Consider the following 25,902-nt stretch of genomic DNA (forward strand, 5'->3'; position numbering starts at 1 on the left):
GGTGCTGGTGCTGGTGCTGCTACTGATGCTACTGCCTGTGCTTCTGCTACTGAAACTGTTCCAAAGACTGTGATCATTGTAGACAAAGCTTTTGCTGCTGAAACTGAAGGCTCTGTCGACACAAATACTGCTGATGAATCCAAGACTTTGGAAGACAATCTGGAAACCGTTCCCAGTACTGTGATCAGAGTAAACAAAGCTTTGGCTGCTGAAACCAAAGCAAATGATTTTGATTTGGAGGAGGACAGTGAAGCACACAGCCACAATGGACATACTACTTCTGCCACTGATGCTCAACCTAAAAAACACCATGGTTGCTGAAACTGAGATCTTGGTCGACACAAATACTGATGATGAATCCACTGTTTTGGGAGGCAATAGTGAAACCATTGCAAGCAGCAACATTGCAGCCACAAAACTTGAAGAGAATGACCGAACCATTGCACAGTCAACCAATGATACAGATAATGCTATGGAATGTTCTGTGGAAAATTCCATCCTTCCAGAAGATTCAGATAATCAAACTTTGGCTGACACTAATGAAAGCGTAAAAATGGATGACAAGCTTTCAATAAAAACCGAAGAGAAAGATGTGGAGGTGTCACTTAGTAGAAGCAACAGTCCATCTTGCCTGGGAGAAGAAGAGGAACTGACTGAGGATACAGGTATATGTGGAAAATCTGCATTAGAAAATAGAGGCATACTTCCAACTCAGCCTGCAGCTCCACACACAGTTAACACTGTATCCTCGAGAACAGAGGAGGCAACACCTGCTCTGAGCCCTCCGAGAGAAAACAATCAGGAGTCAGGGCCCGAACAAGTGGAATTTTACAAACCACAAGAATCTTGTGAGTCGATAAGACATGAAGGGAATCAAGAGCAAGGATCTTCTACATGCGTATTCTCCCCCACTGATGACCCTGGGAAATTGCATAAGAATGGACTTGACCTGTCACCCACATATCCCTTAGAGGACAGACATGACAACAACACTGTTCCTGTGAATCTCCAAAAGGATCAAACCTGTGCTGATCAAAACCCTCCATCAACCCCAACAGATCTTACAGATGAACATGAGAAATGTTCTGATCAAGACAAAGGTGACAAACAGATGAACCTAAACTGGCACTGAATCTCCAACATGATCACTCCAGTTATTTAGACGAGGCAAACTATACAAGCCAATCTGATCCCAAGGCTCAACCAAACAGACATCCTGATCAAGACAATGGCTGTGTGGATGGCCTGTCTCCATCAAGTCATGAGGTAAATATTGTCCATGTTACAAGAAATTTTCAGCTTGACAATTTTAACCCTGACATGCTGTATCCTGGAGAAGTTTGATCTATCTAAATTGCACAACATATCATCAATAGCATTAAATACATGGTGAATCCAGTGAAGCGAAACAGTCTTAAGTTATGGACAGTTCTTCATGGAATAATGATGCCTCTCCCTCATCCTAGTCTTGCTGAGTACACACATTCCTGCAAACATGCACATACACGTCACCATGTTAGTGAATCTAAGTCTGGACTAGTACACACATTCCTGCAAACATGCACATACACGTCACCATGTTAGTGAATCTAAGTCTGGACTAGTACACACATTCCTGCAAACATGCACACATATATCATCACCATGTTAGTGAATCTAAGTCTGGACTAGTACACGCAGCCCTGCACACATGCACATACACATCACCATGTTAGTGAATCTAAGTCTGGACTAGTACACACAGCCCTGCAAACATGCACATACACGTCACCATGTTAGTGAATCTAAGTCTGGACTAGTACACGCAGCCCTGCAAACATGCACATACACGTCACCATGTTAGTGAATTAGTGAATCTAAGTCTGGACTAGTACACACAGCCCTGCAAACATGCACATACACGTCACCATGTTAGTGAATCTAAGTCTGGACTAGTACACACATTCCTGCAAACATGCACATATACGTCACCATGTTAGTGAATCTAAGTCTGGACTAGTACACACATTCCTGCAAACATGCACATACACGTCACCATGTTAGTGAATCTAAGTCTGGACTAGTACACACATTCCTGCAAACATGCACATATATACGTCACCATGTTAGTGAATCTAAGTCTGGACTAGGTACACACATTCCTGCAAACATGCACATACACGTCACCATGTTAGTGAATCTAAGTCTGGACTAGTACACACAGCCCTGCACATGCACACATGTTAGTGAATCTAAGTCTGGACTAGTACACACAGCCCTGCACACATGCACATACACGTCACCATGTTAGTGAATCTAAGTCTGGACTAGTACACACATTAGTCACCATGTTAGTGAATCTAAGTCTGGACTAGTACACACAGCCCTGCACACATGCACATACACGTCACCAGTGAATTAAGTGAATCTAGTGAATCTAAGTCTGGACTAGTACACACAGCCCTGCACACATGCACATACACGTCACCATGTTAGTGAATCTAAGTCTGGACTAGTACACACAGCCCTGCACACATGCACATACACATCACCATGTTAGTGAATCTAAGTCTGGACTAGTACACACATTCCTGCACACATGCACACATACACATCACCATGTTAGTGAGATGATCTGGAATGTCATGTCAAACCCCATTCACTTTTCTTGCCAGGCTTCAGCTGACATGCAGGCAGCCAATCTTAAGGATCAGAAAAAACAGAGAGGGATGGTTGTTGCCAAGGAAGAAGGTGCAAACCCAGATGGAAGACCATCAGCGAAGGTCTGTCAACTTTCTCTCTTGTTCTCAAGAAATAGTTTAATTAAGCTAAAGGTGATCAGTAAAACTTTAACCTGACTGTTGACCCATATGAATATTCACCAGTGGGAACTTTCCATATGCTCCAGGGGTTTAGGGCATAAATCAATTTATTACCCACGTGGACAATGTATGGGTAGTTGCATACTAATCTTGTACGTCATAACGAGTGTCGTATCGCGTTGACCTGTATCGCAACGACTTGACCTGAGATTCTAACGATTTGATTGGATAACCAATGACCTCTCAATTAGGTCACATTCTGACGTAACTATTTGTTCATTCATAACAAACACGTAAATTCATTCACTCTACAACTTAAATGCATTGTGGGAATGTAAACATCGCGAATGTTGCCGTGTCGCTGTTTAATTGTGAGTCGAACTAAGACATTATATCCGTCGAAAAACATAAACGCAATGTTTCCACCAGTGATGTTAGCCGAATGAAGCAACTGCAAACCAAGAAACGGGGTGCTACGGAGTAGTTTACTGTAGGAGGCTGTACGAGGCGATGGCAACTGACATGCATCGAGACGTCGGTTACCAGGGCAGTGACGTCATTACAGTGTGACGTCATGCATATATTGTACTCTTCCGCAACCTCTTTATGAAACCGGTTTCGGTTTGAAACCAAAATATGAACAAAAATACGCTATTTTGTCAATTTAATGCATGTAAGACGTGGGTAATAAATAAAATACCACACTCGGTCTCATTACATAGGAATTATACGAAACTCGTGACCTTCCTATGGTATCTGACCGAGCGAAAGCGAGGTCAGATACCATAGGAAGGACACTCGTTTCACATAATTTGTATGTAATGAGACCTTGTGTAGTATTCTCTATATATTCTGTGCAAGTTAGCTTTATCTGTACCACACCAACAAACACATAGACACTATATTGAAATACATAGTAAGTAATATTTTTAGGTTAGGTCTTCATTAGGAGTCTTGGCAGTTTTGTTTAACACCACTCTCAGCAATATTCCAACTTTACCACTGCTGCCTGTAAATAAATGTAATATAATATGGACAAGAAAACCAGAGGCTGATATTATGAGCAAAATGCCTTGTAACGTCAGCAACCAAGTAACTAAGTCTCACTACCCAATACATTATGTAGCATCTTACGGCCAGTATAGGTTGCTGGAGATCAAGTCTCAACCAGAATACTTACAACAATATTACAACATAGCATTAATAATAAGATTTAAGTATCTGGGACCCCCATTTTGTAGTCCAGGACCCCTGAAAATTAAGAGTATGAGTCCCAGGGACCCTCAAATATAGGACTCATGGTAAATCCCTGATATCTTGGATTTTCCAGACACCAAGGACAGAAGAAGATTTGAAAGAGACTCAGTCAACCTCTGAGCAGCCGGAGGTTTCCATGTCTCAGTCTGCTAGATTTTTTTATCAGGTAAACATATTTTATAGGAACTGGTAAAATAGTTAACAGCATTATGTAGGGTGTATAATTCCTTAACTGGAACTGAAACCTATACCTTTATTTACCATCAACAGAAACACACAGATCAACACCCAAGCAACGTCAGACAAGACCTACTGTGTACATCCCATGTCTTACTACCTTCTATATGTCATGCTCCAATAACTGTTTGTTTGTTGCTGAATGTTGTCAGCAATATTCCAGCTACTCCATATGATGGTTATTTGTAGACGGGTTTATTGTTTCTTTGTAGTTGAGTAAGATGGCCAGGTTTAATGTTTTGTAATAGAGTAAGATGGCCAGGTTTAATGTTTTGTAGTTGAGTAAGATGGCCAGATTTAATGTTTCCTTGTAGTTGAGTAAGATGGCCGGGTTTAATGTTTTTGTAGTTGAGTAAGATGGTTTAATGTTTTGGGGTTTAGCAAGATGGCCAGGTTTAATGTTTTGTAGTTGAGTAAGATGGCCGGGTTTAATGTTTTGTAGTTGAGTAAGATGGCCGGGTTTAATGTTTTGTAGTTGAGTAAGATGGCCGGGTTTAATGTTTTTGTAGCTGAGTAAGATGGCCGGGTTTAATGTTTTGTAGTTGAGTAAGATGGCCGGGTTTAATGTTTTGTAGTTGAGTAAGATGGTCGGGTTTAATGTTTCTTTGTACAGTATTACAACTGTGTCACCTTGATGTGGGTGATGCAGGTCACAGGTGTTTACCAGTGAAACCCAAAAGTTTAGATATGGTGCTGACCAACCTACGTATCATTAGTTCCTGGCTCTGCCAAGGGACACAACTCTGCACAACTAACCACCTGTACATTATCAAGACTAGTCCTGACAATCTTGTGACTGACACAAGAACGTGAGTGAGTGAGTGAGTATGGTTTTATGCCACTTATAGCAATATTCCAGCAATATCAAGGCAGGGGACACCAGAAATGGGCTTAACACATTGTACACATGTGAGGAATCGAACCTGGGTCTTCGGCGTGATGAGTGAACGCTTTAACCACTAGGCTACCCCACCATAGGTTGTTTGGAACCTGATCTAACCTAGAGTGTCCACATAATAACAATGAATATCTCTCTTCCATTTTCTGATTTTGAATGAAAGCCACTGCTCCAACATTTTACACAAACACTTACTTTATTTTGATTATAGACTGGAAATCAGCCACTCGCCATTCAACGAAATCATCATGAGAAATGGCCGACAGAAAGTTCCTCTGACAGTGAGAATGAAAGCAAGGGAGACCACTCAGCGGTAACTACTGCATACCTATAGACTTCAGATGTAAATTATTGAAACAAGAACAACAATTTTACTGACTCAATGAGAAAAACTGGTGTAAACCGAAAATGACTCATGCTATACTTGTGTGTAAAGCTTATTCAACTTCATTAATCAATTCAATTTCAACTTGATGCAGATGTAATATAAATTAAGGCGGCTAAAAAGATCAATAGTTAATAATGTTGTAAATGAGCTATTGTCTTATCATTTTACAATTTAATCAGAATATCCAGAATGTTACGTCTATATTCATGGGATGCTATGAGCTATGTTCAGGACAGCGTTTTACTGGCAATTACAGTCCGTTTGAGTCAGAAACGGACCGATGAATTGCAAATTTTACCATTGTACAAACTTTTGACATAGTTCACTATTTCTTACGAGGGAGGAGTGCAGAGAAAGGGACAGCCAGGTGTTAGAGAAGCACGTGCACAAGTGCCCACCAAGTTATTAATTCATTAGCCTGTGCTGTGCCGTCTCCATCCTTTCTCGCACACCTGGCTGTCCCTTTCTCTGCACTCCTCCCTCATAACAAATAGTGAACTGTGTCAAAATTTTAATGATAGTTTCTTAAAGAACTTTTTTGGTGGAGTCCGGAAAATTTTCAAATATAAGAAAGCTGTTGGGTATTAGTAAATGATAAACATGTGTACTATTTATATTTAGGTGGCAATTTTGTACAATGATAAAATTTGCAATTCATCGTTCCGTTTCTGACTCAAACGGACTGTAAAGCTTAATATCTTACCACTCACCACTGTTGTGACATTTTTCTTTCATATATTTTAGTCATTGCTCACTGTTACTTTGATATTTATGAATATTCCACCTCTATAATCTCTATATGTATATGATAGCAAGCCCTAATAAAAAGACATTTGGTGTGAAGTAATTGTGTGTATAGCTCTGGCACTTCAGTCATCTTGAAACAAGGTCTTTTTATATATCAATGAAAGCATTGCAAACATAACCGTGAAATACTATTTTCTACCTGTTATTTAGAATAGGCCTTAAAAATATGGAATACATTTTGGTTGAGTTTCTAGGGGTTGCTAGCATAAAAACTTTTAAGTTCTTGTATGTTATATCTCTAAACAAGGTATTAATATATACAAGCCAACTCATTAAAACACTGAAATTTTCCATTTGCTAATTGCCAATTGTCTCATTTCAGAAAGTTCCATGAGAGTTGCCAAGATGTCAATGATCCTGTTATCATCTTGCTACTTATAAACACTGCATAATACAGCAAAATCTTTTAAGGCTTTAAACTTGCTTTATATATAATATGTTACAGTGAAACCCTGTTGATCTTCGCAGCAGAATTCTATGTAAACTGTCAGACTGAACAAATTTCAAGGTTAAAGAACCATAGATACAGAGTAATGTCCCTTTGTTTATTATCTACGGAGTAGTGTCCCTTTATTCAAATGTAGGCATCCCAAGGTGTGCCGGTCACTGGACGGAGCTTCCACATTAGGGGGGTCTAAACCAACAGGGTTTCACTGCATGTAGCTTTATGGCACAGCTTTTCATAAAAATATGTTATTCATTTGCTTTGGGAATTTCCTATTCTTTACAAATTCATCATTCTCAGTGCTTGTTTTTGTTTGGTATGTGTTCAGGAGTTGCTCCTTCTGTTTTGCATCTTTGTGTATAGTGAACTACTGTTATAACCAACAGAAAGATAGCACTAATTTCAGTTTGCTATTACCATGGTGATTTTTATGCATTTCAACCAGGATTGAAAAGGTTATATCAGTCAGTTTGTCATAAGCTTGTTCTTAATCAATGTAATTTTCTGTATTTGGTATTTTATTTATGATTAGCTTTGCATATGTTTACGCTTTATTGAAACCCTAGATTTGTACTTATTTTTAGATTATGCCAGCCAAACATCTTGTCTAAACTAACAAGATGATTGTGCCAGCACCAGTTGGGTGTGACGGCATTGTGTAATCACAGCCTTCGGCCATGGGAACCCTGCCAATTTATACTTATCATAGGGGTTCACAAAGTCAGTGGTCAAGACAGTGGCTAAGTGGGTTATTTTGTGTGCTACTGAAACATATTAGATGCAATAATTTATGTCAGGTCATTGGCTGGAAAATGTTAGATTATGTTTTAGTCTTCTTCATTTAATAAATTCACAACTGGTTTTGTGTTCTGCGTCCTTGATGTCTGTGTCTGTGTTGCCTCATCTGTGGACCTGTGGTGCCTGACTGCATGTGTCTGTGTACCAGTGGTGCCTGACTGCATGTGTCTGTGGACATGAGGTGCCTGCCTGCATGTATCTGTGGACATGTGGAGCCTGACTGCATGTGTGTGTGGACATGTGGTGCCTGACTGCATGTGTGTGTGGACATGTGGTGCCTGACTGCATGTATCTGTGGACATGTGGAGCCTGACTGCATGTGTGTGTGGACATGTGGTGCCTGACTGCATGTGTCTGTGGACATGTGGTGCCTGACTGCATGTGTCTGTGGACATGTGGAGCCTGACTGCATGTGTCTGTGGACATGTGGAGCCTGACTGCATGTGTGTGTGGACATGTGGAGCCTGACTGCACGTGTCTGTGGACATGTGGAGCCTGACTGCATGTATCTGTGGACATGTGGAGCCTGACTGCATGTGTCTGTGGACATGTGGAGCCTGACTGCATGTGTCTGTGGACATGTGGAGCCTGACTGCATGTGTCTGTGGACAAGTGGAGCCTGACTGCATGTGTCTGTGGACATGTGGAGTCTGACTGCATGTATCTGTGGACATGTGGTGCCTGACTGCATGTATCTGTGGACAAGTGGAGCCTGACTGCATGTGTCTGTGGACATGTGGAGCCTGACTGCATGTGTCTGTGGACATGTGGAGCCTGACTGCATGTATCTGTGGACATGTGGAGCCTGACTGCATGTGTCTGTGGACATGTGGAGCCTGACTGCATGTGTCTGTGTGGACATGTGGTGCCTGACTGCATGTGTCTGTGGACATGTGGTGCCTGACTGCATGTGTCTGTGACATGTGGAGCCTGACTGCATGTGTCTGTGGACATGTGGAGCCTGACTGCATGTGTCTGTGGACATGTGGTGCCTGACTGCATGTGTCTGTGGACATGTGGAGCCTGACTGCATGTGTCTGTGGACATGTGGAGCCTGACTGCATGTGTCTGTGGACATGTGGTGCCTGACTGCATGTGTCTGTGGACATGTGGTGCCTGACTGCATGTGTCTGTGACATGTGGAGCCTGACTGCATTTGTCTGTGGACATGTGGAGCCTGACTGCATGTGTCTGTGGACATGTGGAGCCTGACTGCATGTGTCTGTGGACATGTGGAGCCTGACTGCATGTGTCTGTGGACATGTGGTGCCTGACTGCATGTGTCTGTGGACATGTGGAACCTGACTGCATGTATCTGTGACATGTTGTGCCTGACTGCATGTGTCTGTGGACATGTGGTGCCTGACTGCATGTGTCTGTGGACATGTGGAGCCTGACTGCATGTGTCTGTGGACATATGGTGCCTGACTGCATGTGTCTGTGGACATGTGGAGCCTGACTGCATGTGTCTGTGGACATGTGGTGCCTGACTGCATGTATCTAGACATGTGGAGCCTGACTGCATGTATCTGTGACATGTGGTGCCTGACTGCATGTATCTGTGGACATGTGGAGCCTGACTGCATGTGTCTGTGGACATGTGGAGCCTGACTGCATGTGTCTGTGGACATGTGGAGCCTGACTGCATGTGTCTGTGGACATGTGGAACCTGACTGCATGTGTGTGTGGACATGTGGAACCTGACTGCATGTGTCTGTGGACATGTGGAACCTGACTGCATGTGTCTGTGTACCTGTGGTGCCTGACTGCATGTGTCTGTGGACATGTGGAGCCTGACTGCATGTGTCTGTGGACATGTGGAGCCCTGACTGCATGTGTTCCTGTGGACTGTGGAGCCTGACTGCATGTCTGTGGACATGTGGAGCCTGACTGCATGTGTGTGTGGACATGTGGAACCTGACTGCATGTGTCTGTGGACATGTGGAGCCTGACTGCATGTGTCTGTGGACATGTGGAGGCCCTGACTGCATGTGTCTGTGGACATGTGGAGCCTGACTGCATGTGTGTGTGGACATATGGAGCCTGACTGCATGTGTCTGTGGACATGTGGAGCCTGACTGCATGTGTCTGTGCGCTGACCAGTGGAGCCTGACTGCATGTGTCTGTGGACAAGTCGTGAAAACCTCACTGCATGCATCTGTGGACATGTGGAGCCTGACTTGGCTGGTGTCTGTGGACATGTGGAGCCCTGCGGCTGGTGTGTGTGGACAAGTGGAGCCTGACTGCTGAGGCTGGGTGTGTGTGGACAAGTGGAACCTGCGACTGCATGTGTGTGTGGACAAGTGGAACCTACTGGCTGGTGTGTGTGGACAAGTGGAGCCTGCGGCTGGTGTGTGTGGACAAGTGGGAGCCTTACCGGCTGACATGTGGTGTGTGTTCCTGTGGACAAAGTGGAGCCTGCGGCTGGTGTGTGTGGACAACGTGGAGCCTGCGGCTGGTGTGTGTGGACAAGTGGAGCCTGCGGCTGGTGTGTGCATGTATGGAAATGCAAGCCTTCACTGTGTGATTCAATGTACAGTCAATGTACAGTCAATGTACAGTCAATGTACTGCAATTCATAATACAATGTATTCAATGATATTATACAAAATCTTGTGTATTAACACAAACACACTTTTCAGGAATTGCAGAGCAAAGACTTCACTGAGGAAACAAGGTGGGTGGGTGTTATAGAAATGAGTGAGAGTGAGTGTTATAGAATAAATGAAAACAATCGAGAAACATGTAGAAATGGATTTGTTGGTGTGAGACGGTGAGTGAGTGAGTGAGTGAATGAGTGAGTGAGGTATTATACATATTTTAAACAATATTCAAGTTATGCATCTCAGTTTGAACTTGGACACCATGGGCTTATGATGTTGATAAAGCAAAACTATAATCAGGTCAAATCAGAATGATACTCAACAAACCCAGGGTTTTGCACAACAAATGGCAAAACCTAACACAACTGGTACCATTGCCCCCTGACTCTGAACAGTATTACACTTATATCGCAACAGAAATGAAAAGAGTCGATAAATGCAGGTCCTATGGACAATGTCCACTTTATTCCTTGACATTATGGGCACAGTTATTACAGAGGCAAGTCATATCCTGTCACAGGTAAGAGGGGGACAACTCAATAAAGCCAATATATAATGCTACAGGTTGGATGCAGCTTACCTCAGAATGTTTGGTAGTCAGATGCACCAAACAATATCCGAGCTTTACTAGCACATCATCATCTACTGAGAAGTGGTTTTATCAATGCAGAGATCACCTTCTACATGTTTAGACAGAATGTAATTGAGTAGAATAAGGATGTCCTCCATTCCAAGTCAATTGAATGAGTAAATGAGTTTAGTTTTATCGCGCCTTTTTAGCAATATTCCGACAATATCACGCTGGGGGCACCAGAAATTGGCTTCACATAGTACCCATGTGGGAAATTAAACCTCGGTCTTTGGCATGTCAAGAGAATGCACTTGCCACTAGGCTACCCTAGCACCCCAAGTCAGCTAATTAAGATGACATTTCAGCCACATCACAGAAGGGAAAGCCTACAGTGTTGTTCCTAATGATCCTGAGCAGATAGACTAAAATGTCCTGTCTGTTAATAATATGGGAGAGCAGGACAGACTGTAGAGTAAGTCACAGACTAAAGTGAGGATGCTACCTTGACTGTACCTTGGATTCTCAAACAATCTGTAGACAATCCAGGTGAAATTAGTCTGAACCGATTGGTGAAGTCGTGGTCTGACCAATTTTTTGACACTCCTTGGGTCCTCAACTGTAAAATGCAATTATACAGTGACCAGTGCAACTCAACCAAAAAGCACTGAACTACAATGAACAATGTAAATGTAACTTCTTTGAGAGCCATTTTAGAATTAGAATAAAGATGACCAAGTTCTATGGATAGTCAACTACTTTTATTGCAATGAGTGCGATGTTTCGGTGTAGGTACTAACACCGCTATCAAGCAAGTGATCACTTCATCCATAGAACTTGGTTTTCCTTAATGTAAATCTAATTAATCACAGGGCTGAAACTGACAGCCATCTGACAAGAGTTATCTCCCTTTAACTGACACTGAATGCAGCGAACATAAGGAAAAGTACAGAATCTGAGACAATATATAGGCATATGGCAGAATGATATCACATCTAAGCACTTATTTCCATGTCAATGGATCAATTAAACATGTACATTAGTGGACTAAACCTGCGCGTCAGCTAGTCAAACTTTGTTTAGGGAGCCCTTAAGTGACTGAACCATTACACCGACAGCAGCAGAAAGGACACCAATGATTGTGATTGACGGGAAGTGCTTGAATGGCGTGAGATACGGCGAGACAAGATTGGGCAACAGCCCTGGAATGGCGATTCAACATGATAACGCGCCAGGACGGCAGTATCTTTCCACCTTCTTATTTCCTTGAGTATATATGGATGTGGAATAATATAATTTATATGGCTCGTTTTATATAGAACAGTTGCCCTCCATTGAAACACTTGTCTTTCCATGAAATAACATATCATTCATGACAGCAAAAGTTTAACACTGATTTTGTTTGACATGTGTCCCAATAACTATTTCCTTGAGTATATATGGATGTGGAATAATATAATTTACATGTTTACCACCCATTCTGATTCTAAGATATAAAATAATTGATCTAAATTACATATTTATTAATTATAAGCATTGACAACATTGCCAGCATATCAGTACTACTAGTACCAAAACCAATTGTCTGCATATCATGCAAATACTTCTGATTAATAAAATCTTTTATGGTGCATAAGTCGTATTTTGCATAATTTCTGACAAAACCAGCTAGACTTTGTTCTTTTTCACTAGACTGTTCTTTAAGTAACAAAATACATTTAGGCCAGACCAATTTTATTTCTTGTTTACATCAACAGATTTTTGTCCTCAAGGAAAACCCTAATGGCAGGAGGAAAAAATAAATGAAAAAGATCACCAGTCAAGGCAAAAACCCACATGAGTTTCCATGTTAACTCTTTTGGTTTGTTTGAAAAACCTAGAGAGTGTGACAATTCATGTAAACCACTTGTTGGCTAAGCAGATTGGGGCATGCATGACCACATTCTGAGACATTCACCATGATTTGATGGACCAATAGTGACAGATATATAAACAAGCATTGCCACTAAGGTGACATAATCCCCTGCTTCAAATTATCAAATCAAACTTTAAAAATAATGAAAGTTTAAGATGCAGTTAAATGTCAACAAAAACATGACCAGTCAACCTGTCTTGTTATCTTTTCTCTTTAGTTGTTCAAACACACAAATATTTTTTAACATGCAGGTAAACATACTAAAATCTTCAAAGTGTCACCATGACCTTGAAAATTATGTGAAGGTCACCGTAATCGGCTGGGCCCTGCGCCTTTTCTAGATAAAGCTTGATGTTGAATATGAAGAAAATCTAGTGAACGGTTCCTGAGATATCTTGCTGACAAGAGTAAAACGTTAAAGTCCCCGTGTGACCTTGAAATGAAGGTTTATGAAAGGTTATAAATAGAACTGATGTGTATAACAAAAATAGCACCTGTCCGAGTGAACGACATCGGCCATTTTTGTTTCACAACATCCACCTGCTTCGTACTAAACGTCATTGCATGGTAAGATGATGTTTCTGTTTCCTTGTAGAAATAGCCTTAGATTTCTTTCACTACACAGGAACTTCTCATTGTATACAGAAATGGTTTCCTTTTCACAGAGCGACAGCAAAGATGACATCAGTGACTGCAACGGAAGTAAAGTCATGTGATCTTATACAAATGAATGCACTGGGCCTGCTTGTCTCTCTCTCTACCCATTTTGTGCTTGATATTTAAGTTACATCTAAAATTATGATTTTCAATAATTTCAAGGTGGATGTATAGACTGCAACAGTTCAGTGACCAGATCAGTATCTCATGCACAATCAGTACAAAGTGATACAAATTCACCATATATGACCTACTAACATTTTCCACTGATGTCCATAATTGTCCGGACATAAATTGTTAGGTATTATTTTCTGCTTTTGAGTTTAAAAAAACCATGTCATGGTGCTAGTTAATTTATTGCCTCAAATTTACTAAATGTTTGAACTTATCACTTTCTTGATGATTGGATGGTTAAACATAGGGCAATCTATGGTGCTGCAACCAAACTATTGATAATGCTGAGCTTCTGTATCCAGACTGATGGTAACAGCAGCCAGACCTTCCGTCATGCAAGATTCTTGTCTCATGAATCACTGTCTTATACATATCTATGATCACCTCGGAATGAGGAGTAATCTAGGGTCACTGAAAACATTTCAAAACCTTCCCTATCAGATTGATTGCATTGATTATATCTATTTTTAGGTGGCCATGAAAAAGGAGGAACATACTTAACCAACAACTGCAACCATAAGTTCAAACAAAAAATAGCTGCCAGAGCCCCATCATCTGGAGCTGTGCATGAAGAACCTCAGATGTCTGCTCTACAGTTTAACTCAAGACCAGAAACTGTTTCCAATCAAGATACACAAAATCACAGGAAACATGTTGATATTTTCAAACCAACCAGCTCAGGGTCATCAAATTCTGGCAGTATAGCACGCCAAAGAAACATATTTCAAAAAGAAAAGAGAAATTTGATCAAGAATGATGAGCCTGACGAGGCTTATGGTTTTGCTGAATTGCCCCTTGACTCAATATTTCGTACATTTTGTCCAACAACACAGACATGGATGTAGGTCAACAATGTCCAGAAATCAAGTCCAACACAAGGGCCACATCCTCTGATGTATCCTCGCATGGATCAATGCGTCACAACAACACAGACATGGATGTAGGTCAACAATGTCCAGAAATCAAGTCCAACACAAGGGCCACATCCTCTGATGTATCCTCGCATGGATCAATGAGTCACAACAGTACAGACATGGATGTAGGTCAACAATGTCCAGAAATCAAGTCCAACACAAGGGCCACATCCTCTGATGTATCCTCGCATGGATCAATGAGTCACAACAGTACAGACATGGATGTAGGTCAACAATGTCCAGAAATCAAGTCCAACACAAGGGCCACATCCTCTGATGTATCCTCGCATGGATCAATGAGTCACAACAGCATACAGCAAAACAGGAGGTCTGCTTCAGATGATATCCCCACTATTTGCGTGGTGAAAAATACAGATTTCTGACAAACTCACACAAGCACTGTCACCGCATGATCAAGTCACAGGCCAAGGTAGTTTCTCTCAACCACCACGTTATAAGTATGATGATCCTACTATCAACTTCAAAGATCTGACTGGTGATACAGGATTTAGTTTCCTTCCTGACAACTCCAAAGAGCAGCTTCTTCTCTCCCCACTTTAGGGCCAGCGATGCATGAGAATGTAATTGTGTATCGTGCCCAAACACTATCGACACAAGGCCAGCATGGATCTGTTTACCATCCCAAAACACTACCGACACAAGGCCAGCATGGAACTGTTTACATTCCCCAAAACAGTACCGACACAAGGCCAGGATGGAACTGTTTACCATCCCAAAACACTACCGACACAAGGCCAGCAAGGAACTGTTTACCATCCCAAAACACTACCGACACAAGGCCAGGATGGAACTGTTTACCATCCCAAAACACTACCGACACAAGGCCAGCAAGGAACTGTTTACCATTCCAAAACACTACTGACACAAGGCCAGGATGGAACTGTTTACCATCCCAAAACACTACCGACACAAGGCCAGCAAGGAACTGTTTACCATCCCAAAACACTACCGGACACAAGGCCAGCATGGAACTGTTTACCATCCCAAAACACTACCGACACAAGGCCAGGATGGAACTGTTTACCATCCCAAAACACTACCGACACAAGGCCAGCATGGAACTGTTTACCATCCCAAAACACTACCGACACAAGGCCAGCATGGAACTGTTTACCATCCCAAAACACTACCGACACAAGGCCAGCAAGGAACTGTTTACCATCCCAAAACACTACCGACACAAGGCCAGGATGGAACTGTTTACCATCCCAAAACACTACCGACACAAGGCCAGCAAGGAACTGTTTACCATCCCAAAACACTACTGACACAAGGCCAGGATGGAACTGTTTACCATCCCAAAACACTACCGACACAAGGCCAGCAAGGAACTGTTTACCATCCCAAAACACTACCGACACAAGGCCAGGATGGAACTGTTTACCATCCCAAAACACTACCGACACAAGGCCAGGATGGAACTGTTTACCATCCCAAAACACTACCGACACAAGGCCAGCATGGAACTGTTTACCATCCCAAAACACTACCGACACAAGGCCAGGATGGAACTGTTTACCATCCCAAAACACTACCGACACAAGGCCAGCAAGGAACTGTTTACCATCCCAAAACACTACCGACACAAGGCCAGCATGGAACTGTTTACCATCCCAAAACACTACCGACACAAGGCCAGCAAGGAACTGTTTACCATCCCAAAACACTACCGACACAAGGCCAGGATGGAACTGTTTACCATCCCAAAACACTACCGACACAAGGCCAGCATGGAACTGTTTACCATCCCAAAACACTACCGACACAAGGCCAGCATGGAACTGTTTACCATCCCAAAACACTACCGACACAAGGCCAGGATGGAACTGTTTACCATCCCAAAACACTACCGACACAAGGCCAGCAAGGAACTGTTTACCATCCCAAAACACTACCGACACAAGGCCAGCATGGAACTGTTTACCATCCCAAAACACTACCGACACAAGGCCAGCAAGGAACTGTTTACCATCCCAAAACACTACTACGGACACAAGGCCAGGATGGAACTGTTTACCATCCCAAAACACTACCGACACAAGGCCAGGATGGAACTGTTTACCATCCCAAAACACTACCGACACAAGGCCAGCATGGAACTGTTTACCATCCCAAAACACTACCGACACAAGGCCAGCAAGGAACTGTTTACCATCCCAAAACACTACCGACACAAGGCCAGCATGGAACTGTTTACCATCCCAAAACACTACCGACACAAGGCCAGGATGGAACTGTTTACCATCCCAAAACACTACCGACACAAGGCCAGCATGGAACTGTTTACCATCCCAAAACACTACCGACACAAGGCCAGGATGGAACTGTTTACCATCCCAAAACACTACCGACACAAGGCCAGCAAGGAACTGTTTACCATCCCAAAACACTACCGACACAAGGCCAGCATGGAACTGTTTACCATCCCAAAACACTACCGACACAAGGCCAGGATGGAACTGTTTACCATCCCAAAACACTACTGACACAAGGCCAGGATGGAACTACCATCCCAAAACACTACCGACACAAGGCCAGCAATGGAACTGTTTACCATCCCAAAACACTCGACCGAAGGCCAGCATGGAACTGTTTACCCAGCAAAGGCCAGCAAGGAACTGTTTACCATCCCAAAACACTATCTGACACAAGGCCAGCATGGATCTGTTTACCATCCCAAACACTACCGACACAAGGCCAGAAAGGAACTGTTTACCATCCCAAAACACTACCGACACAAGGCCAGCATGGATCTGTTTACCATCCCAACACACTACCGACACAAGGCCAGAATGGAACTGTTTACCATCCCAAAACACTACCGACACAAGGCCAGCATGGATCTGTTTACCATCCCCTGGCACTTAAGACACAAGGCCAGCATGGAACAGAAGATCAGCTGACTACATCACATGGAGCATCAAGCCCTTATGGACAGTCACCTGGTCCATCAAACAAAAGTGATGAAGACCAAGATTTGTGCATTCCATCAAAGATCATTGACAATGCAAACAGTACATGGAGGGTTCGCAATATCTTGAATGGACAAACAACGGCTGCCTCGGAAACATGTTGCATTGGCAACACACTACTCACGAGTCCAATGGTGAGTTATGTATGAGCCACTTGTTATTCGGAGGTCTGGGAAAGGGCAGTTAATAATAATAATATAATAATAATGGCACTTATATTGCGCTATATCCACGCCATGAAGGTATGCTCAAAGCGCATTGCCTCAAACGATGGAAACAGAGGCAGTTGAGTTCTCCACAGTGGTATGAGTTATGTATCTTTTAGGTATAGTGCTTGAAAAGGTAGGATTTAAGACTGGATTTAAAAGTTTCAAGAGATGGAATCAACTTCAGTGATTCGGGTAGAGAGTTCCACAGAGTAGCGGCTGAGACAGAAAAGGATCTGGAGCCGAAAGTTTTAAGTTTGGTGACAGGCACCCAAAGGAGCTGTTGTTGACTAGAGCGTAGAGTTCTTCAGTTGGGTTATGGAATTCTCATTCAGTCAGTACATACAACTGACTCACAACTCATTAGTTTCACAATATCAAGTATTTCCAGAGAAAATTTCTTTTTAAACCAAGAGGGGGAACAAATAATATGTTGCATAATCTTTCAAATCACATCCAGAATATCAGACAGTTCACTCTTTACACAACCCTGGTTGACATAGGGCAAGACATTGCTTTCAATCTGAGTCACATGCTATCAAAATTTAACCATCCAAAAATTAAATTAGATTGCTGTGGCTGAATGTCATATTGCTTACTCTTTCATCAAAGGAAAGAGATTCATCTGGAGTGAGTGAGTGAGTATGATTTTACGCCACTTTTAGCAATACACCAGAAATGGGCTTCACATATTGAACCAATGAGGAGAATCGAACCCGGGTCTATGATGTGACAAGCCAACACTTTAACCACTAGGCCACCTAAACGCCCCTAATTCATCTGGAGGAGAAAGCATATATTCCAAGATGATATGTTCCTCATAATGAAGCAGTTGACATCCATAACTTCTCATAATTGTGTGTGATAATTCTAACTGCCATTTAAAGACTTGCTTGTACACCAGTTTGTCAAATAGTGTTCGATCCCTTCAGATTCTGCTTGCCAAAGTAAATATTACTTCTTGCTTTTCCAGGATCAAGGACAGAAGATGGAACTTTTCAAGGACATTATTCCTGAAAAGACAGCAAGGAGGAAGAAGAGGAAGAAGAGGAAGAAGAGGAAGAATATAACAATTAGGAGACAACCAGAAACCTGGCAATCTGAAATTGAGAAAATGAGATGTGGTTTATCAGTGCTCCAGAAACCAAGAAAGAAAATTGTCAATTTTCTCAAGCATCAGGTTTCAAAAGGACAAAATAGTATAAACTGTAAATATTGTACTGCAAAAACTTAAAGATCATCTGATTCTTTCAAATTACTATACTACATGTATATCAGACTTTCATGTGTTTCATTGTGGCATAAATATCACGTACACATATGTGCTGTGTACTAAAGTTAATAAAGAAAGATTATTAACCGAGTCTGTTTCCGTATCATTAATATCATATATTAGGAATAAAAATAGTATTATGCAAGCCTTTGGCTCAAGGTTAATTTGTTTTGATAAGGGTGTAGGCGAAATGGGATATAGGCGAAATGGGAACAAGCCTATAGAACAGTTGCCCTACATTGAAACACTTGTCTTTCCATGAAATAACATATCATTCATGACAGCAAAAGTTTAACACTGATTTTGTTTGATATGTGTCACAAAAACTTTTCCTTTGATTATATATGGATGTGGAATAACGTAATCTACATGTTTACCACCCATTTCTGTGACATAACTAAGGCCAGACCAATTTTATTTCTTGTTTTACGGATCCGCCGGCTGTATTTTTTAAAGAAAAAGAAAACAAAAATTAATTTTCCCCGCTCAAAAATTAAAATCCTTTTCTTAATGTGATATTAATGAAATACTCTTCTTAAAATCAGTGTGAAACCTAAACTCACTCAACTTATTTTTGTTGATATAAACAAACTAAAAGAGTTAACAAAAATTGGAAACTCATGTGGGTTTTTGCTTTGACTGGTGATTTTTTTTCATTTATTTTTTCCCTCCTGCCTTTAGGTTTTCTGAGGACAAAACTCTGTAAAACATTGATCTGGCCTAAATGTATTTCGTTACGAAAGAACAGTTTAGTGAAAACTGTGATTTTGTTTTGTGCCAACAGGTCTTTCTTTATAGAAACTGTAAACATGAAACAGATCAGACATGAAATATCAATGCAGATATATTATCATTTAAAACCCTGAACGGGTTTTAAAACGGTGAAACCCTGTTGATCTTCGCAGCAGAATTCTATGTAAACTGTCAGACTGAACAAATTTCAAGGTTAAAGAACCATAGATACAGAGTAATGTCCCTTTGTTTATTATCTACGGAGTAGTGTCCCTTTATTCAAATGTTGGCATTCCAAGGTGTGCCGGTCACTGGACGGAGCTTCCACATTAGGGGGGTCTAAACCAACAGGGTTTCACTGCATGTAGCTTTATGGCACAGCTTTTCATAAAAATATGTTATTTATTTGCTTTGGGAATTTCCTATTCTTTACAAATTCATCATTCTCAGTGCTTGTTTTTGTTTGGTATGTGTTCAGGATTTGCTCCTTCTGTTATGCATCTTTGTGTATAGTGAACTACTGTTATAACCAACAGAAAGATAGCACTAATTTCAGTTTGCTATTACCATGGAGATTTTTATGCATTTCAACCAGGATTGAAAAGGTTATATCAGTCAGTTTGTCATAATTTTCTGTATTTGGTATTTTTTTATGATTAGCTTTGCATATGTTTACGCTTTATAGAAACCCTAGATTTGTACTTATTTTTAGTTTATGCCAGCAAAACATCTTGTCAAAACTAACAAGATGATATTATCAAAAAAAGAAATGCAAATTTTATTTGATTGAAAATATCCTTAACTTGTATTTAGAACATTTTGTATGAATTTGGATTGATAAATCTCAAAATAGTTTTTAAGTATAATACTAAAAAAATAAACATGGAATCATTTTATATTCCATGTATTTGGCTTTCTTCCTTTAGACAGCTTCAACCAAAACAGAATTTGAAAAAGAGCAAAATAACTTGGGTAGCTGTATTATGGGGCTTTTTTTAATCTTGTTCTTTGGTAAGAGGAGTTGCAGTTAGTTGGACCAGTCAGAAATATTTCAAAACCAAACAGCCAGCACCAGTTGGGTGTGACGGCATTGTGTAATCACAGCCTTCGGCCATGGGAACCCTGCCAATTTATACTTGTCATAGGGGTTCACAAAGTCAGTGGTCAAGACTTCCTTTCATTGGAAGCCACAGTGGCTGAGCTGTGTGTGCTACTGAAACATATTAGATGCAATAATTTATGTCAGGTCATTGGCTGGAAAATGTATTATGTTTTAGTCTTCTTCATTTAATAAATTGGTTTTGTGTTTGTGTTTGTGTTCTGTGTCCTTGCTGTCTGTGTCTGTGTTGCCTCATCTGTGGACATGTGGAGCCTGATTGCATGTGTCTGTGGACATGTGGAGCCTGACTGCATGTGTCTGTGGACATGTGGAGCCTGACTGCATGTGTCTGTGGACATGTGGAGCCTGACTGCATGTGTCTGTGGACATGTGGAGCCTGACTGCATGTGTCTGTGGACATGTGGAGCCTGACTGCATGTGTCTGTGGACCCATGGTGCCTGACTGCATGTGTCTGTGGACAAGTGGAGCCTGACTGCATGTGTCTGTGAACATGTGGAGCCTGACTGCATGTGTCTGTGAACATGTGGAGCCTGACTGCATGTGTCTGTGGACCCATGGTGCCTGACTGCATGTGTCTATGGACATGTGGAGCCTGACTGCATGTGTCTGTGGACATGTGGAGCCTGACTGCATGCATCTGTGGACAAGTGGAGCCTGACTGCATGTGTCTGTGGACATGTGGAGCCTGACTGCATGTGTCTGTGGACAAGTGGAGCCTGACTGCATTTGTCTGTGGACATGTGGAGCCTGACTGCATGTGTCTGTGGACAAGTGGAGCCTGACTGCATTTGTCTGTGGACATGTGGTGCCTGACTGCATGTATCTGTGGACATGTGGTGCCTGACTGCATTTGTCTGTGGACATGTGGAGCCTGACTGCATGTATCTGTGGACAAGTGGAGCCTGACTGCATTGTGTCTGTGGACATGTGGTGCCTGACAGCATGTGTCTGTGGACATGTGGAGCCTGACTGCATGTGTCTGTGGACATGTGGAGCCTGACTGCATTTGTCTGTGGACATGTGGAGCCTGACTGCATGTATCTGTGGACAAGTGGAGCCTGACTGCATTTGTCTGTGGACATGTGGAGCCTGACTGCATGTGTCTGTGGACATGTGGAGCCTGACAGCATGTGTCTGTGGACATGTGGAGCCTGACTGCATTTGTCTGTGGACATGTGGAGCCTGACTGCATGTGTCTGTGGACATGTGGAGTCTGACTGCATTTGTCTGTGGACATGTGGAGCCTGACTGCATGTATCTGTGGACATGTGGAGCCTGATTACATGTATCTGTGGACATGTGGAGCCTGACTGCATGTGTCTGTGGACATGTGGAGCCTGACTACATGTGTCTGTGGACATGTGGAGCCTGACTGCATGTGCCTGTGGACATGTGGAGCCTGACTGCATGTGTCTGTGGACATGTGGAGCCTGACTGCATGTGTGTGTGGACATGTGGAACCTGACTGCATGTGTCTGTGGACATATGGTGCCTGACTGCAAGTGTCTGTGGACATGTGGAGCCTGACTGCATGTATCTGTGGACAAGTGGAGCCTGACTGCATGTGTCTGTGGACAAGTCGAAACCTCACTGCATGCATCTCTGGACAAGTGGAACCTGCGGCTGGTGTGTGTGGACAAGTGGAACCTGCGGCTTGTGTGTGTGGACATGTGGAACCTGCGGCTGGTGTGTGTGGACAAGTGGAACCTGCGGCTGGTGTGTGTGGACAAGTGGAACCTGCGGCTGGTGTGTGTGGACAAGTGGAACCTGCGGCTGGTGTGTGTGGACAAGTGGAGCCTGCGGCTGGTGTGTGTGGACAAGTGGAGCCTGCGGCTGGTGTGTGTGGACAAGTGGACGCTGGAGCCGCGGCTGGTGCGCCCGCGGCTGGGACAAGTGGAGCCTGCGGCTGGTGTGTGTGGACAAGTGGAGCCTGCGGCTGGTGCGTGTGGACAAGTGGAGCCTGCGGCTGGTGTGTGTGGACAAGTGGAACCTGCGGCTGGTGTGTGTGGACAAGTGGAACCTGCGGCTGGTGTCGTGTGGACAAGTGGATGGAGCCTGCGGCTGGTGTGTGTGGACAAGTGGAAGCCTGGGCGGCTGGTGTGTGGACAAGTGGAGCCTGCGGCTGGTGTGTGTGGACAAGTGGAGCCTGCGGCTGGTGTGTGTGGACAAGTGGAACCTGCGGCTGGTGCGTGTGGACAAGTGGAGCCTGCGGCTGGTGTGTGTGGACAAGTGGAACCTGCGGCTGGTGTGTGTGGACAAGTGGAACCTGCGGCTGTGTGTGACAGAGTGGAGCGGCTGGTATGGAAATGCAAGCCTTCCGCGGCTGGATTCAATGTACAGTCACTGTGTGATTCAATGTACAGTCAATGTACAGTCAATGTACAGTCAATGTACAGTCAATGTACAGTCAATGTACTGTTCATAATACAATGTATCCTTGATATTATACAAAATCTTGTGTATTAACACAAACAAATTTCAGGAATTGCAGAGCAAGACTTCACTGAGGGAGTGGGTGGGTGGGTGTTATAGAAATGAGTGAGTGAGTGTTATAGAATAAATGAAAACAATCGAGAAACATGTAGAAATGGATTTGTTGGTGTGACGCGGTGGGTGAGTGAGTGAGTGAGGTACATCGAATGCATCTTTTAAACAATATTCAAGTTATGCATCTCAGTTTTTAACTCGGACACTATGGGCTTATGATGCTGATAAAGCAAACACCACAATCAGGTCAAATCAGAATGATACTCAACAAACATAGGTTTCTGGCGTATCCAGGGGTAACACAACTGGTACCATTGCCCCCTGACTCTGATCAGTATTACACTTATATCGCAACAGAAATGACAAGAGTCGATAAATGCAGGTCCTATGGACAATGTCCACTTTATTCCTTGACATTATGGGCACGGTTATTACAGAGGCAAGTCATATCCTGTCTCAGGTAAGGGGGGCAACTCAATATATATATAATGCTACAGGTTGGATGCAGATCACCTCAGTATGTTTGGTAGTCAGATGCACCAAACAATATCCGAGCTTTCCTAGCACATCATCAGCTACTAGAGAAGTGGTTTATCAATGCAGAGATCACCTTCTACATATTTAGACAAAATGTAATTGAGTAGAATAAGGATGTCCTCCATTCCAAGTCAATTGAATGAGTAAATGAGTTTAGTTTTACGCCCTTTTTAGCAATATTCCGAAAATACCACGGCTGGGGGGCACCGGAAATTGGCTTCACACATAGTACCCATGTGGGGAATTAAACCCGAATCTTTGGCATAACAAGAGAATGCACTTGCCACTAGGCTACCCTAGCACCCCCAAGTCAGTTAATTAAGATGACATTTCAGCCACATCACAGAAGGAAATCCTAAAGTGTTGTTCTAATGATCCTGAGCAGATCGGCTAAAATGTCCTGTCTTTTGATAATATGGGAGAACAGAACGGATGCTACCTTGACTGTACCTTGGATTCTCCAACAATCTGTAGAGGTGAAATTAGTCTGCTTGGTGAACGTGGCTTAATTTTTGACACTCCTTGGGAAGTAAATGCAATTATACAAGTGACCAGTGCAACTCAACCAAAAGCATGAACTACAATGAACAATGTAAATGTAACTTCTTTGAGAGGCACATTAGAATATAAAGATGACCAAGTTCTATGGATAGTCAACTACTTTATTGCAATGAGTGAGATGTTTCGGTGTAGGTACTAACACCGCTATCAAGCAAATGATCACTTCATCCATAGAACTTGGTTTTCCTTAATGTAAATCTAATTAATCACAGGGCTGAAACTGACAGCCATCTGACAAGAGTTATCTCTCTTTAACTGACACTGAATGCAGCGAACATAAGGAAAAGTACAGAATCTGAGACAATATATAGGCATATGGCAGAATGATATCACATCTAAGCACTTATTTCCATGTCAACGGATCAATTAAACGTGTACATTAGTGGACTAAACCTGCGTGTCAGCTGATCAAACTTTGTTTTGGGAGCCTAGTGACTGAACCATTACACCAACAGCAGCAGAAAGGACACCAATGATTGTGATTGACGGGCAAGTGCTTGAATGACGTGAGATACCGAGACAAGATTAGGCAACAGCCCTGGAATGACGATTCAACATGATAACGCCAGACGGCAGTATCTTCCCCACCCTTCTTCGGCATGTGGCTCGTTTTTATAGAACAGTTGCTCTACATTGAAACACTTGTCTTTCCATGAAATAACATATCATTCATGACAGCAAAAGTTTAACACTGATTTTGTTTGACATGTGTCCCAATAACTATTTCCTTGAGTATATATGGATGTGGAATAATATAATTTCCATGTTTGACATGTGTCCCAATAACTATTTCCTTGAGTATATATGGATGTGGAATAATATAATTTACATGTTTGACATGTGTCCCAATAACTATTTCCTTGAGTATATATGGATGTGGAATAATATAATTTCCATGTTTGACATGTGTCCCAATAACTATTTCCTTTGAGTATATATGGATGTGGAATAATATAATCTACATGTTTACCACCCATTCTGATTCCAAGATATAACATAATTGATCTCTAATACAATATGATTAGTTATAAGCATTGATAACATTGCAAGCATATCAGTACTACTATTACCACAAACCAATTTGTCTCCATGTCAGGCATATACTTCTGTTTAATAAAATCTTTCATGGTGCATAAGTGTGTATTTTGCATAATTTCTGACAAGACCAGTTTTCACTAGACTGTTCTTTCGTAACAAAATACATTTAGGCCAGACCAATTTTATGTCATGTTTTACAGATTTTTGTCCTCAGAAAACCTAATGGCAGGAGGGAAAAAATAAATGAAAAAGATCACCAGTCAAGGCAAAAACCCACATGAGTTTCCATGTTAACTCTTTTGGTTTGTTTACATCAACAAAAGTAAGTTGAGTGAGGTTTAGGTTTCACACTGATTTTAAGAGTATTTCACTTATATCACATTAACATTAGGATTTTAATTTTTGAACTAGGAAAATTTTTTTTTCTTATTCTTTAAAAAATACGAAGGATGGATCCATAAAGCAAGAGGACAAAAATCTGTAAAACAAGAA

At 42.1% G+C, this 25,902-nt stretch overlaps 2 protein-coding genes and 1 long non-coding RNA gene across 12 annotated transcripts in view; 2 read left to right on the forward strand and 1 right to left on the reverse strand.

Annotated features, from left to right (window-relative positions):
* The window catches only part of LOC124278500 (anaphase-promoting complex subunit 5-like), a 130,577-nt gene that overhangs the window by 41,357 nt on the left and 63,318 nt on the right, over window positions 1–25,902 (reverse strand). The gene's annotated exons all lie outside the window — the stretch shown is intronic.
* LOC124278599 lies at window positions 7–7,342 on the forward strand. 2 transcript variants are annotated; one of them, XM_046714350.1, is made up of 5 exons: window positions 7–1,266; window positions 2,655–2,762; window positions 4,132–4,224; window positions 5,405–5,506; window positions 6,711–7,342. In XM_046714350.1, exons 2-5 carry the CDS (start codon window positions 2,667–2,669, stop codon window positions 6,720–6,722), a joined length of 303 nt encoding a protein of 100 aa, XP_046570306.1. In that variant the 5' UTR covers window positions 7–1,266; window positions 2,655–2,666; the 3' UTR covers window positions 6,723–7,342. Both variants share the same exon structure in this region; 1 of them encodes a protein (XP_046570306.1).
* On the forward strand, window positions 13,221–15,538 carry LOC124278626. Its single transcript, XR_006899138.1, has 3 exons — window positions 13,221–13,284; window positions 14,020–14,393; window positions 14,493–15,538. It is a non-coding gene; the product is annotated as an uncharacterized LOC124278626 (long non-coding RNA).

Source organism: Haliotis rubra, unplaced genomic scaffold (genome assembly GCF_003918875.1).
Source record: "Haliotis rubra isolate DU_JTF1 unplaced genomic scaffold, ASM391887v1 Scf1062, whole genome shotgun sequence".
Lineage (NCBI taxonomy): Eukaryota > Metazoa > Mollusca > Gastropoda > Lepetellida > Haliotidae > Haliotis > Haliotis rubra.

What these genes read in the sequence shown, in the direction of transcription:
- LOC124278599 (XM_046714350.1), top strand. Translation starts at nt 2,667, where the DNA reads ATGCAGGCAGCCAATCTTAAGGATCAGAAAAAACAGAGAGGGATGGTT. An exon ending in ATGGAAGACCATCAGCGAAG is followed by an intron (nt 2,763 to 4,131) that starts GTCTGTCAACTT and finishes TGGATTTTCCAG; the next exon opens with ACACCAAGGACAGAAGAAGA. An exon ending in CTGCTAGATTTTTTTATCAG is followed by an intron (nt 4,225 to 5,404) that starts GTAAACATATTT and finishes TTTTGATTATAG; the next exon opens with ACTGGAAATCAGCCACTCGC.